The 16,370-nt window shown below is 45.2% G+C and overlaps 1 protein-coding gene across 1 annotated transcript in view; it reads left to right on the top strand.

The window, feature by feature from the left end:
• Positions 1 to 14,931, top strand: part of LOC146172527 (uncharacterized) — a 41,283-nt gene extending 26,352 nt beyond the window's left edge. Inside the window, exons 2-3 of the mRNA XM_084585784.1 lie at positions 14,042 to 14,506; positions 14,581 to 14,931. Coding sequence (XP_084441910.1) covers positions 14,042 to 14,506; positions 14,581 to 14,931 — 816 coding nt within the window. The remainder of the gene's footprint in view (positions 1 to 14,041; positions 14,507 to 14,580) is intronic.
• Positions 14,932 to 16,370: the final 1,439 nt, after the last annotated feature.

Genomic DNA, 16,370 nt, shown 5'->3' with positions numbered 1-16,370 from the left:
GGCCAGAAGTTGGTTCATCGTGGCACGCGGAAAGGATTTCCTCTCTCAGAGCTGTGGGTACCACGAGGAGGTATGTTCTCGACTCGGATCTAGAGTTGTGCTTATAAAGCACACCACCTCTCAGGCAGAAAGTTAAGAGGCTCCGAGAAAAGCACATAGCTTTGGTGGCTGGCTGACCTTCTAAATAATCAATCAATGCTCGTACATATGGATCGGCACGCTGCTGATGAGACATATCTGAAGCATCAACAGCTCCAAGGAAACCGCCAGCGTCATCCGTGTCTAGTGAAGCGAGCTCGACAGGCGCACGGGAGAGCGTTTCAGCATCTTTATGCTTATGTCCGGACTTATAGACAATAGTGAGATCGAACCCCTGTGGGCGAAGGCTCCATCGCGCCAGGCGGCCGCATGGGTCACCCAGGTTGGCCAGCCAACACAAAAAATGGTGGTCAGTAACCACTTTAAATGGACGACCTTAAAGGTAGGGGCGAAATTTCGCAGCAGCCCAAATAATGGCGAGGCATTCCTTTTCAGCAGTTGAATAGTCCGTCTCGGCGCGGGATAAAGTACGGCTGGCATAGGCGATGACTCGTTCAACACCCTCTTGACGTTGCACGAAAACCGCCCTAAGGCCAATGTTACTGGCGTCGGTGTGTATTTCTGTCTCCCCCTGATCATCGAAATGAGCTAGAACAGGCGGCGATTGAAGACGGAGACGCAGCTCGGCAAAAGCAGCTTCTTGCTCGTGAGTCCAAACGAAAGGGTTGTCTCCCCGGGTGAGCCGAGTCAGCGGTTCAGCGAGATCAGCGAAGTTATCAATAAAACGCCGGTAGTAACTGCATAAGCCGACAAATTGGCGAACAGCTTTTTTGTCACGTGGAATCGCAAATTCAGCAACAGCAGCAATCTTGTCAGGGTCGGACTTCACGCCGGCGGTGCTAACGACATGGCCGAGACATTTAAGCTCTCGGTAGCCAAAGTGGCATTTCTGTGACTTAAGTGTCAGGTTAGCGGATTGAAAGCTTCGAGTACTGACCGCAGGCGCTTAAGATGTTGTGAAAATTATTTTGCGAAGACCACCACGTCATCTAGGTAGACTAGGCAACACTGCCATTTAAGGTCGGCGAGGACAGTGTCCATCATCCACTGAAATGTGGCCGGCGCGGAACACAGGCCGAAAGGTAGAACTTTAAATTCGTAAAGGCCGTCGGGTGTGACGAAGGCCGTCTTCTCACGATCTCGCTCATCGACCTCAATCTGCCAGTAGCCACTTTTTAGATCGATGGACGAAAAATACTTTGCACGCCAAAGGCGGTCGAGAGAGTCGTCAATCCGCGGCAAGGGGTAGACATCCTTCTTGGTTACGGCGTTCAGTGTGCCATAATCGACGCAAAAAGGTAACGTGCCGTCTTTCTTTTTAACTAGAACGACCGGGCAGGACCACGGGCTATTGGAAGGCTTTATAAACTCATCTTCGAGCATTTCCTTAACTTGTGGCCTAATAACTTCGCGCTGGGTCGAAGAGACGTGGTAGGGGTGCTTGTGGATTGGGCGCACGTCATCGAACGTCACGATCTACTGCTTGGCGATGGCAGTTTGATTCACTTTTGAAGACGTTGCAAGACACTCTCTGAATTCGAGCTGGTCACGCTGGCTGACCGATAGCTCTGCGCTGACATTGAGATTATCGAGCGATGTGGGCGGTGGCACGGTTTCTGTGGAAAAGCACTTGGAGACATCAGAGATGCGTTCGGTGAAAGCTACGGAAGTGTTACGAAAAAGGTGCCGATACTCGTGCAAAAAATTGGTATCAAGTACCTTGGACTGACCACGGTGAAGATGGATCAAACTGCGGGCCACGCAGACTCCATGTGTCAACAGTAACGAGACGTTAGTTTTGGCTATTGCGTCACCATCGTGAAGGGCACTGCAGTTGACCTTAACGAAGGTGCTGGTTCGGGGTGGCAGAGTGACAATGTCCTCATAAACTCGAAGCACATTGATTGGTCGCTTTGCACCGCTGAGGGCCACTGCTTTCTCAGTAAAAAACGAGACCTTAGAATGCCGGCGGTCAACAATTGCGCCATATTCACACAGAAACTCTACGCCCAGAATCAGGTCACGCGAACAGCTTTTCAGAACAAGGCAGATTACCACAAATGTTGACTCTTGAATTCGAACTCCGGCCGTGCACATGCCCAGAGGAGTAATCAGATGACCACCCGCAGTGCGAACGTGTGTGCCAGCCCGCGGAGTCAAAACCTTCTTGAGAACTGCGGCAAACTTGTGGCTCAAAATAGAATAATCAGCGCCAGTATCCAACGGAGCTCGAACATGGCGACCATCCAGTACTACGGGTATGTCACACGAAAGCTGCTCGCGAATGTCAGGCTTCTGAGTCTTTGAGTGCTATGCGTCGGTGTACGTGGTCTGCTTCACCTGCAATTCGTGTCGTTGAAGGTGCGTTGTTGCGGCGTCCGTTCCACCTGCAATTCATCGTCGTTGCGGGTGCGTTGTTGCGTCATATGCCCCATTGGCAATTCGTCGTCGCTGCGGGTGCGTTGTTTCGTCGTCGGTTCCACCGGCAATTCGCCGTGGTTGCAGGTGCGTCGTGGTGGCGTCGAGGTGGCGTTATGATATATATATATATCGCCCACAGCGCTCAAGGAAAGCATTGAAGGCACGAGGGAGCTTGATATTCGCAGTGCATCACAACATAACGCCAGGTCCCAGTCGCTAATGCAAGTTTATTCCCGGCAGGAAAAAAGTCAAGCTCTAACAATCTCACGAATATAGCCGTTCAAAGCAGCGAAATCGCGCCGGCTTTACGTGACTATTTTTATGCCTTGCGTGACTTTGACGCTGGCTATATCTAACCCAAGAAAGACACTCTGAGCAAAGAAGCCTATACTAAAGTTAATAGATGCGAAAGTAACATCACAGAATAAGCGAAATATAAGCCGCCTGATCTATACGCCTGTGCCCTTTAGGTATACATGCAAACATCTCCGCATAACTGCTGCAAACGTCTCTTTTCTGCAAACATTCTGCATGACTTCTGCAAACATCATGCAAACATCTCCGGATAACATCTCCCCCCCCCCTCACCCAAAAAAAAGGAAAAATGGCTGAGGGCTTACGTTTGACCAGCTGTTTAAAGTCTAAACAAGTGCTTCCGAAATTATCACGTGACAATAATATGCGTTGCATATTTACACTGGGGATAGACACACTGCTTATCTTTTGACGCGGCATTACATCTCATGGCGCAAATATGCTCAACCCTTCCCAGCCACTGAGTCAAAATGGCACTACTTTGCTTCTTTCATAGTTATTCTCCTTAATCGCAAAGTGTCAATTGTTGTTAAGGCTTTAAATGTTTTACTGAAGCCCAGAGGGTGACTGAAACGCTTATATGCGCTAAACACGTCTGCCAACTTTCAAGCAAACAAAAATAATCCTCAAACAATTTTACATATTCGCCGTCCGATACATTTATTGACATGCTTTCGACGGCGACATGACATTGATAAGTGTGCGACAAATGACCAATCCAACGAAAATACAAACTACATGCGCTGAGCGAATATTCCAATTTTTTCAATAGAAACTTGAATATCCACCTATCCCATGCATTTTCTCAACAAATAAAACTTAGCTGTGGTTTAGCTTCTGGTTAAACCTGGAGTTACGCGAGAGCAGTCTGCATGGCTACGCTTAGGTTTGGCTTGAAAGTATAGACACGGCTTTTGCTCATAGTAGTTTACTCTGTGGTTTCAGCTTTGTTTAAGCCACAGGGGAATCACTTCACGTCTAAGAACACCTTGCCTCTCATCGTTGACCATTCTCACTCGGGTGTAGAGAGGTCTAGGGATATGATATTGTCTCTACGTCGAACTCCGGGGCACACCGCCGTCACAACGTTCAAACGAGCCTTCTGTCCTAGCAACTCGCTGTTCGCCTTCACCAACTGCCGAGTTATTCGTCTTCTTCTTCTTCCTTTCAAAATTATTCGAAATGAATGGATTATAATCTTGGGTTTTTTCCGCGTAGACCTATTGAAAAGCAGGGTCCACTCCGACGCCTCACAGCATGCTACGTGGGAAAGGAGTTCAGTGCCGTGGCGCGGTCGACTTGTTTGGTGGCGCTCGCATTTCTTATACACATGGGATTCAAGACTGGACGATGCGACAGAGTTCGGACAGGTAAACCAACTCTGCATTTATGTTCAATTTTGAAGGTTGTGGCGAATAACTATTATCTGCATGAACTGAGGTGTGACACTGTTAGCCGTCGCCGGTAGCAAAATGCAAATCCCTTATACGCATCACTAGTTGGTCAGAGGGTTATTATATTGACTTTGCGTTGTGTGCTTCCTATAGTGGAGATCAATACTGCGCAATTTTACAGCCACAGGTTCAACCCCTTGAGATAGAGCGCCTCTGCTAGCGTTTGTGTGCCCCGCGTGAAAATTTATCGCGTCTAAATCGTGTAAATATTGTTGAAAATAGCGAATAATCACAAGAATAGTCTCATTGGCATCTGATTCAGTGTTTCCACTATTCGGGTAATATTCAACTCGGTTTTTAGGTACCGTTTTTTTTTGTTTGCTTTGAAAAGCTACTGTTTGCACACCCGCGTAAATTACTAATGCACTGTGGAACTGTGATCACAATATTCCCCTACGTAGAACTAAAATCCCTTCATCGAAGTCGCTGCAAGATGTTCTACAAGTGCATGCGATTCGATGTTATTGCTGAAGGAGAGGTTGTCGTTGATGACACTGATAAATTTTATTTGTGTAGGCTACACTACCATCGACGTAGCCTTTACTGTTCCTATCGTCGCTAAGGCCTCAAAAATCCCACCTAATAGCGCACGAACAGATTTTTAGAAGAGCAAAAGAACGAAAATGCTAGAGCGTCACAACACCCCAGGGAACTTCTCACAACGGCTTTGGTATTGATGGAACCGGGATTGCAAACTTCTTTTCCTTGTTTCGATCTGTCAGGACGGCCCTTGCGACGCAGTTGTGCTTGCACACCAACGTCACTTACAGAGATCGGGCGCCTCCCGATCGAGACACTTTGGGACGTTAATCCCTCCAAACCAATCCAACCAATCCCGATGGAATTCGATGGAGCGACTATAGCCAGCTATCATGAAACCTGAAATCCAACATCCGAACGACGCGTTCTTCAGTGAAAAGACGGCGCCAAGAGAAAGCTCGCGCTGAACTTCGGCACGAGTGTATCTCGCGCAAAACTCACCCCGCTACGAACAGACAAATGCTTCGAGTATGTGAATAGCCAAAGTTTCACTGTATCAAATTTTCAGCTCTGACGTCCTTCTTCAGAAGGCTCAGTTAGAATGTATGCCGGCCCCAACATGCGGGTTAATGCAAAGGAATATAAATGTCAACTTGAAGGCAACTACTACATAGTTATATATGAGAATAAACGCTTATGGCAATGAACGCTGTTCCCAGCAAGAAAACAAAAACATCATTAAATCTAACCAATCAAAGCAGAACTCAGACTACACGTTTTTCAACATTTCCTGCAGTCTACTGCAGAATGAATGTTCAAAATCAGCGGACCGCGTATGCAGTTCCTTGTAAATTTGCCCTCACGACTCGGTCCGGGCGCCAACTGGGAGTGAGCTACTTACCATGTCATTCATCCCTTCTGAACATCCGCCTACTCCTTGCGAAATTTAGTGCCTCACTTATTACATGTGGGCAGGAAATTCAGTTACTAATATTACGCTACGGGATAAGAAGAAACCTATGTTTAGAAATTCCGATAGGACAGCCTGCCTCTTACCGCTCTTTCAACTGAACTTAAGCAGGAAAGGTTTTGAACATGACAGTAATTGCTAGCAGAGCAAGTCCCGCGGATTTGCAAACGACAGGTAAGAGTTTGTTTTAAGAGAACTGTCCACAACTTTCGGCACGAAACAGCCAAATCGTATTTGCGGCTTAGTGTTACTCATTAAGGAATGCGTGAATATACAAAGTGTGCGAGCTTACATTAGCTTGAGTTACAGGCGTTAGCACATATATATTGGATTTTGATCACAAAATTAATGCGTAATCGCCCCCTGAGAAAACATGAGAAAGAGTAAGAAAAATTCACAATTTCGACACGAAGGGAATCTCGAAAATCTTCTGGAATTTCGTTAATCTTTTAGGTTTTGACTTTTTACTCTCTTTCACAATTGCCATATTTCTCAGCAGACTGCACTTTAGTAAAACAACCCTTGAATATGAGCCACCGTCTTACGCCTGATGCTACCCTGATGCTGACGTCTGTCCACTGGAATCGAAAATGGAATCGCATGGAATGCGGCTCTGGTTCTTTCTAGCATGTAAAAGATTCGCTTTCGCTTAGAATAGTCTATTCGTGGTTATAACGCGGTGCTTTGTCCACACAGCTGACGAATTAAAAATTCTCATCCCTGTACATTGAGCGAACATTACTGTGCACATATAAATAACGGAAATGCCTAACTGCTTCTTTACTGATAGTCCTTATTGCGGCATGTGTGTATGGTGACAAGCTTATATATCAACTAAAAGGGCATGCGCTGATATGATTTCCTCTAAAGTTCGTTTCATTCTGATTATTTTTTTTTTGCAGTTCGTTAATTCCCGATGTGCCCGCTGTGACTGAAATCCGTAAGTTGGGCAGATTATCAGAATGAAATAAAATGTAACGCAAAACTGCATCAAAGTGGTATTACATTCATTACAGTCTTTTTTTCACCCCTTACAAAATACGACCTAGCATTATTCTGTCCTTAATATCCACAACGTCGGAAGGAACGATTATAAGTGTCCGCAGTAAATTGTACTATGCAGCAAGCCGCACTCATTGTTTCGGAAGCTGTCACATTATAACTTAAAGAAAAGTGCATGTTTCGTTCTCTACGCTAGCGGCTCAAATGTTTGTACAGTAGGTATTCGGAGTACTATGATTGACTCCTGAAATATGGCAAACACATTAATACCTCAGTCCGGGTACTCAGAACCTAAAAGAATTTGAATACTTCTTTTCTCATTCGCCTGGTAGTGTGGAAAAAAAGTACCGGCGGATGACATTGTCTCGGAGGCGTGTATTCAGTGGAAGCTATATACCGCGGCAGCTGTGACAATCCAGAAGCTTCGATCACTATTCACAACTGCACTATAGACTACCATCTTTGAAAGGGCTAGGTGGTCAAATTAAAACTCCGTTCTACCGCTATATTTAGCCCAGCATTTTGCAGCTGCCGCCCACAAACAATGCGAATTTCGCTGCGCTGAGTATGTGAGTTCCCTTTCGCGAACATACATACATACATACATACATACATACATACATACATACATACATACATACATACATACATACACACATACATACATACATACATACATACATACATACATACATACATACATACATACATACATACATACATACATACATACATACATACATACATACATACATACATACATACATACATGCATACATACATACATACATGCATGCATGCATGCATACATACATACATACATACATACATACATACATACATACATACATACATACATACATACATACATACATACATACATACATACATACATACACACATACATACATACATACATACATACATACATACATACATACATACATACATACATACATACATACATACATACATACATACATACATACATACATACATACATACATACATACATACATACATACATACATACATACATACATACATACATACATACATACATACATACATACATACATACATATACAATGTGTTCAAAGAGTCACATTGAAAAACTTAAGACATATTTATTTCGACGTTTCGGTCGTAGCACGACCTTTCTCAAGAATTCTTGAGAAAGGTCGCGCTACTACCGAAACGTCGGCGAATTAAATATGTTTTAAGTTTTTCAATGTCTTGAGAAAGGTCGTGCTACGACCGAATGGTCCAAATAAATATGTTTTAGGTTTTTCTATGTGACTCTTTGAACATACTATTTTTAATCAGTTGCCGTTTTCAAGGCAACAAGAAGAGAGTGAGAAGTTTGGGCTTAAACTGAACATTAAAAAGACAAAGATAATGGCGTCTTGCCCTATCAAGTCCTGGAGCATCAATGGACAAGAAGTGGAAGCTGTGACAGATTTTCTGTTCTTGGGCGCCAAGATTACCTCGGAAGGAGACTGCAGCCATGAAATTAGGAGACGCCTGCTTCCGGGAAAGAGAGCAATGGTTAGCCTTGACCACCTAGTAAAGAGCAGAGACATTAGTCTACCAACCAAGATCCGTATAACCCGTGCTATGGTCTTTCCAGTTGTGATGTATGGATGCGAGAGTTGGCTGTGAAGAAGGCTGACCGCCGAAGAATTGACGCGTTTGAATTGTGGTGCTGGCGAAGACTCTTAAGAGTTCCCTGGACTGCCAGAAGATCAAATCAGTCGATATTGTCGACCATAAACCCTGACTGCTCATTGGAGGGTCAAATTCTAAAGTTAAAGCTCAGCTACTTTGGTCATCTGATGAGAAGAGAGGAGTCGCTGGAGAAAGATTTGATGTTGGGAAAGGTTGAGGGTCGCCGGAGAAGGGGTAGGCAGCGAACGCGATGGTTAGATGGCATTCTCGAGGCATTGCAGATGAAGCTATGTGATGTTAAGAAGATAGTGAGAGACCGGAAAGCGTGGCGTGACATGGTCCATAGGGTCACGAAGAGTCGGACACGACTGAACGCCTGAACTGAACTGAACTGAACTGATAAGTAGTAGTATTAAAAGTAGTATCCCTGGACCCTGACCTGAAGCTCCGGCTTCCACTTGGCCTACCCCGACGCGAAGAAACTTGCTGTGCTGCCTGTGAGTTGGTGTAACATTCACAAACTCTTATTTTTTTATGATAGGCATGGCAAACCGCCCTGCATGTTCAAACTGTGGTGCGACGAGTCTATAGGCCATATTCTTTGTGAGTGCCCCATATACAGGTAGGAAAGACAGTGTCTGTGCCCCACGCTGAAGCTTCTGGATGAACGCCCATTGACTGAAATTATGATTTTAGGTCCCTGGCCACGGCGATCGTCTGCGGTGAAGGCCTCCCAGGCACTGCTCCGCTTTATGATTTACGGGTTAACCTCCCTGCCTTTCCTCCTCATCTTCCTCCTCTCCTCCTCCTTGAAAACGTTTGATATCGCTAATATATATAACACACACACAAATATATATATATATATGTATATATATATATATATATATATATATATATATATATATATATATATATATATATATATATATATATATATATATATCTGTGTGTGTTGTGTGCGTGTGTGCGCGCGCGCTCGCAGAAATGTTTTCGAAAATGTTCCTGTTCTCTGCCTTCTTTCTTGCTCTTGAACATAAGTTGTGCATTTAAGGGGGTAAGTAAAATATTTTCCGGAATGTACCTGTAAGCTCTATAGCAATACAAATAGAAAACTGAACTTAACATCACTTTTCAACATATTCCCGTTGTTTTTCAACGCACTACATCCGTCGCTGTACAATTTCCTGATGAACCCGGAAAACAAGCTTTTCGGCTGAGCAGCGAGCTACGCTATGAGGGCTTTCCCTGTCCACATTTAGGTTGGATTGCCCTCAAATATTCCACAAGGGTGCCTTGTGGTCTGGATGCAGGAATGCGCTCTGCATTAGCCCGAGCAACGCCGCTATGGGACCCATGCAGCAGGAACAGGGGCAAGCCCAAATAGGGCTTGCCACTTTTGCCCCATCGGGGACTGATGTAGGTTTTATGATGGTTGTCCCAGCCCCATTTGCCAACGTCGGACCTACTGAGGTCCCAACGTCTGTGCTACCTGGGTAGGAAGCTTCTCAGGACTGTTGGAAAGCCATCCAGGGCCAGTAGCCAAGATGTTAAAAACGAGCCCCAATATTGCTCAAGCACACAATGATGAAGTATTTGCAGGAGGCAGTGAAGTAACAAGGATGAAGGATGAAAAGGCTACCCTTCAGTGCCATTTATATTTCCTGAATGCGCTACTGACCACTGTTCATAAATTTATCAGCACAGGCATAGGATCAAAAGGATATGCACAAGATAGCGCAAATGTCGTGCCCATTAATTTAATCTCCATATTAGTGGCGCTGCTTGAGCGCATTGATGTACTAAACTCTACATTCGAATTTATCTAGTTAAAATAGGCAGATGCTTTAGATCACACTAGGTGTTAAATAAATCATCTGCCTATGCAATAAAGCGCGACGGGAAATGTTCCTTTGCTGCTAGTCTGTTCTGAGTTGTTGGCCGTTTGTCTTTTCAGAGATGAGTGAAAGGTTGCAGAGGCACTGAATTTGCATAAAAAGAATTAGATCGGAGATATTGTATTTTTTGTCAGAAAGAGAAAACTACAATTATCAGAGGCATGTGACCTCAGAACCCTGTTCCAAAATATAATTCAGATGCTCCAAAACGCTCGTTTCATTGCTCCAAAGCTGTTCCAAAATGGCTTTATTACGGCTCCCAAAGCTGCTCCAATACGTTTGAGCCTGCTTCCACTTCTGCAAATGGTTTATTCAGCTTCTCAGACTATTTGGCATTACGTACATTGTCTTGAAAGCAGTCCACAGTGTTGTTATGATTGGATGCATGTTTATAAAATGTGGCCAGCAAACCTGATGTCCTTGCTTATTTCCGAGAGTCAACATATGTCTCAAGAGCTGCTGATCATGCTGACATTTTAAACAATCCCGATAAAGCGTTGGAGATGGTCTCTGCCACATACTGCAGTGATGCACACACTGGAAAGCAACAAAATACAAACTAAAGCTCTCGTAGTCCTTTTAAAGAGCCAAATCTCATCATCCTTTGCATTTTTGTCGATGACGTACCAACAGATACTGCATCCATTGGTGCCTCCCTCTAACTGATGTTCGAGGGGTGCCATTTGGTCTACTGATGTCATGCGCTCTTTTTCGGCGTACATTTCGTTTCTACACATCCATACACCCACACAAGAAAGAAGGATTTTAGTATCTTGCTCTGGGGGTCCATGCTTGCTTCAGAGTGCTCGGTGTACTGTGCTGTTCATACACCAATGCCTGGACCCAAGTGGTAGCGGTGCGCGCTTACATATGGCTGCGCATTCGCCGCAGATACAATGGCAGCTCTTCTAGGCAAACAGTGCTCACTTCCACCCCAAAAGGGGGTTCAGAACCTACATAACCCTGGCCCCTCGCTTCTGTGGCGGCGGCCAGTGCGCACCTGCTTTTGTGCCTTTAAGCGTTCAAGTGTTCAGTTTACGGAGTGAGCGAAATACTTAGAGAAATTATGTAGTCTCAGTTTTGTGTGCAAAAAAGCGGTGCAGTGCTGGCTCAGGCAACAGCCTTTTATTTTTTATTTTTTACAGTGAGCAACATGTGCTAGTTGCATTTTAAAACCCAATTCATGGTGTAATCAGTGTGCGTTGCAAGCACAGCCAAGTAGCAGCGTACTATTCTAAGGTCAGTCCAATTAATGCACAGACGTTGATTTTTTCTTCCTGCAGTAACTTTGTTTCCTTCGTGATTTGAGGGGAACTGTAAAAATGCATTGACATTGCTACAGAAGCACAGAATTTATCTCATGAGCATTTTTGGCATCTCAGGTCTGTTCTGCCAGCCTGCTACAATTAGTGGCCGAGCGAGGAGGAGTACATGTTTCGCCTGCATGCACTATTTCAAATGATATACCACAGCGAGGGAATCTTTTCACTTTTGGGGCACATTTCTGGCGGCCTCTGCACACATACCACAATTTCCGGCGCCTTCACGTATCTGTCGGCAAGTTCCGTTTTAAGCTCTGTTATCGCAAAATGAAAAAAAGTAACTTACTCTTATTGCACTTTTTGTGCACTTCTAACTGCGCATACACTGTAATTGTTTTTCCTGTTCTGTGGCGTGCGCTTCATCAACTGGAAATAACAGGCGACACTCATCACCATCCTCAAATACGGATAGTAGGAAAGCCTTCCGACCCTTTCCTTTGCCTGCCACCTACATTGCTAAACTCTGCGGCTAGTTTATAAAGAAGCTGACTTCATGACAATGGTTGACCTTCTTGTCCACAGTGTACTTTTGGTACTTCTCTCGGTCCGGACACGAACGTATGGTTTCTGCGGTGCATTTCAACATTGTTTCCTCTGAACTATGCGCACATGCCTGCAAGTTTGAAAGACTTGTAGTGTTTCCTTTCACTATGTCCCGAATGATGAACTCTGTTTTAAATAATTTAGCTATATTTTATGAAGTTTTTCATGGTTTGACCCTTCAGCAAGAGACTGATACACATCTATCCAGTCAAAAAAGCATTGGGATTTCCAACTGGAAGCAATTAATTTTTGGACCACATTGAAACCACTTGGCTTGAAACCAATTGGGATAGCCAAACGGTACTAATTGGACACAAAACCACCAGGTTCCAGTTGGCATTGGTTCCAACTGGATTTTGAACCCAATTGAATCCAACTGGAATTATGGCCGTGTCATCAAACATGTGACACCGGTTGAGAAACAATCACAAAAGACACGTTTCACATATTACTTTGAAATTTTTTTATTGACAAAATTAAGATCGCTACACATATCAGCCCTCCGTGTGAGCAGTCCTTGGCTTTATCCGCGGATCTAAATAGTAAAAAGATAAACAATTACTTACAAGGTAGCTACTTGTTTTCTGTAGGGAAAGCAGCTCTGACTATATAAAAACAGAATCCAAACAGTACATGAATGGTTGTTACGCTGCGCACAAAACAAATGTATGCTAAACAGTATAGAAGGCAGTATCATACTGGTGACATCTAAATGAAAATAAGATTTTAACAAAGAGCTTTAATAATTTTTAACAATATATAAACGGCATGCAATCGCTATCTCAAATGGTGCTTTTTGGAGGGCACGACAACATTCAAGTTTCGAGCTTAGACGATTTTCGTATAATACAGGGAAAGTATGCGTTTAGTTTTCACTTTAATGCGCTCTAGGGGGCTGCGCCTGCGCAGCCTGCAACTTGCATTAAGCAAAATGAGAACAGAGCACACCGCTTGCGAAAGCAAGCAAATTAAAAAAAGCCTAAATCTTTCTAGACCGTCTGTTAAACCAACGTGTAGGTTTAACAAAAACTAGAAGGTTGACTCTTCGCAAGCTTGTAAGAGTGGAATGCAATAGCACCATCTTTCGGTACTCGACATACATGGACGCGAAGGCGCAGACCACGCCTAGTTTTCGATGTAACAAGCTCCTTAAATAATGCTCTCGCGTTAAAATGTGTAAGTAGATTCACTGCTCCCCTACGCATACACATTCAAGTAAACTTCGCTGCGCAGGTTTTGACAAAGCTCAATCGGTGTACTCACTTCCAACCGCGGTCGTATTTCCCGTGGTCGTCCGTCCTCATGCGTTATCGCCGCGAACTGTTGCGCCAAGGGGGCAGTTTTTTCTTACATGGAACTCGCACAACTGCGCAATCGTTGTCCTAGCTGTTGCGAAACCTTAATCGAAACAAGACAGCCCCGAGTCGACAGCCAAGCCGAGACGAGAAGGCTTCAAAGACAAAACCACGGAGAGACGCTTGGGGCGTCAGTCGTGTGCTGTAACCAAAAATAAACGGATGTCGTTTGTGCTCTGTTACGAAGTTGTCTGATTTAACGAACGCGGCATGAACATAAAGTCGGTACCGACACCCGAGAAGTAAGCCGCGACCTAACGAAGACAACTGCCAGTCCTGGAGGCGACTAATAACGAAGAAAAAGCCAATTTCTACCCCGAAGCCGCCGCCCAGTGCTACCAGAGTGCAGCGACATGGAACGACACAAAGCGAAGAGAACAGCTCTTCGGTCTCAGGTGACCCGCCTCTTTTCCGATATTGACTCCTGCATGAAGAGCCGCATGGACAATGTAAAAGAACTCAAGTGTTTTGTTGGCGAGACTTAGCGCTCTTCAGACCCAGCTGAACTGTCGAGACGCTAGTGCCAAAGAAAGAAGCTGAGCAGGACTACGAGGAATCTATCGCGTATGACGACCGGGTCGTTACGCACATCGCGAAGCTCCATGAGAAAATTAAAGAAATTCAAGGAAAGAGGCAGCCGAAAGAAGCATCACCCACCAACGACGCAGCCACGACGAACGGGGTCTGCCAGATGAAGCTTCCAAGGTTAGAGCTCATAAAATGTGACGGCAAAGAAGTGTCATGGCAAGAATTTTGGGAGCAGTTCGAGCAAATGATTCACAAAAACGACCGTCTGACGACCTTGGATAAATTCGGATACCTAAAATTGGTGGTGACAGGCGAAGCAGCGAGAACGATACAGGGCCTCCCTCCCACATTGCAGTGCTATGACGACGCCATATTGCTGCTCACCAGACGTTTCGGCAGAGCGGACGCCATCGTGCAAGCGCACATGCGTGCGCTCTTGGACGTCGAGCCTGTGCGTAGCGCCGAAGACACCCTCCCTCCGGAGGTTATACGATACCCTCGTCTCGCAGGATCCGCGGCCTGCAGGCGCTTGGCCAAGAGCAGGAAACGTACGGAACACTGCTCTTCCCCCTCGTACAGCGCGCTCTGCCGAAGGAATTATTGCTCGACTTCCATCGGACCGTGGCGAGGGAGGAGGGGTCGGAAGCCATAACACGGAGCTCGGCCGGAGGAGGAATTCCGCTGCGGGACGACGACGCACCGGGAGGGTCAACAGAAAGAGAAACAGCTACAAAAGGTACGCTGTCATTACTTAACAAGCTTGTTGACTTTCTGGGGACTGAAGTGAAAAGCACGCGAAAACCTGGTTGTGCAGCAAAGTATGAGTACGAAGAAGCAGGCGTCAAAGCCGAAGATGTTCAGCCCAGCAGAGAGTAAAAGTAAAAAGAACAGCGCTGGAACGAAATTTAAATCGTCAGCAGCTCTACTTCACCAAACCGCAAAACCAAATTGTTGTTTCTTTTGCAAGGAGAGTGACCACGAAACTGCCGCTTGCTGTGCTAGCATTCGATTAGAAGAAAAGAAAAAAATGCTACGATCGGGAGGACGTTGATTTCGGTGCGTGAAACCGAGTCACCGTGCTAACGAGTGCAGAAACAAGATTAGATGCACAATTTGTGCAGGACGACACACGACAACCATGTGTGATCCAGAATTCACCCATCCGAAAGTCAAGGCTAATGTGAACGATGTGACGACTGTCCCCGTGAACTTGCAGTCTACGTCAGAAGTACCTAAACAGCGAGAAGTACTGCTACAAACAGCAACGATATTGTGTGTCGGCGAACGTAAAGCCCTCTACTTACGTGCTCTGTTTGACAGCGGAAGCCAACGGTCATTCATTACGGAGAAAGCATCTGCAAAACTCGGTTGTAAAATTGTTGGAAAAGAAACGCTGAACATTGGTGTGTTCGGCGGACACCAGTCACAACGAGATTTTAACAGAGTGCTGGTGTCGCTAACCGCGCACAATAAGAAGATGTATCAGATCGAAGTTCTTGAGACCAACATAATCTGTGAGCAAAGTATCCCGATCCCTGACCTCAAGATTAAAGAATTACTTGGAGCCCTGACTGCCGCTGACATGACCTGCGATAACGTAAGAGGCGACTTAGACCTGCTTATCGGCTCAGAGCACTACTGGGAACTTGTAACGGGAAGAAACAAGAAGCTCAACGGGAAACTGCGAGCAGTTGAGACACCCTTTGGGTGGTGTATTCAGTGCCCAGTAGGGTACAAGACTTGTGACTCTCAATGCATGCAAATCACTGCTCTTCGCGTATCACTTGCCGAGAGAGAAGCTGCAAACTGCTTGGAACGATTCTGGACCCTCGAGTCGATCGGAGTCACGGATGATGACAGCTGTGCAGAGCACAAGCTGCTTGGTTCTTTCGAAGAGAATATCAGGCGCAGTGGCTCTAGATGCGAGGTAGCCCTTCCATGGAAGGAGAATATAGATTTAAGTGGCAACAAGGAAGTTGCTGAAAAACGCTTGTCACAACTGACAAACCGTCTTCGAAAAACTCATCTCTTAAGAGAGTACGACGCTGTCATCAGACAGTATTGCATGGAAGGCATAGCTGAACCGATAGTAGAAAAAGAGGAAGAGGGAAAGCTGATCTACTACATGCTCCACCAGCCGGTTTTTCGGGAAACGAGTAATACAACGAGATTGCGAGTAGTTTTTGACGCTTCATCGCATGGACAGAAGGCAAAATCCCCGAATCAAAACTTCAAAAGTGGTCCGAATTTGACAGCCGACCTTGTAGCACTGTTACTAAATTTAAGAAGCCGCAAAATAGCTTTGGTAGCAGTGA

The sequence above is a fragment of the Amblyomma maculatum genome, unplaced genomic scaffold, assembly GCF_055883805.1.
Source record: "Amblyomma maculatum isolate TAMU_Amacu unplaced genomic scaffold, ASM5588380v1 scaffold_13, whole genome shotgun sequence".
NCBI lineage: Eukaryota > Metazoa > Arthropoda > Arachnida > Ixodida > Ixodidae > Amblyomma > Amblyomma maculatum.
The sequence above is the reverse complement of the archived record's forward strand: the minus strand, read 5'-3'. Positions and strand labels throughout refer to the sequence as shown.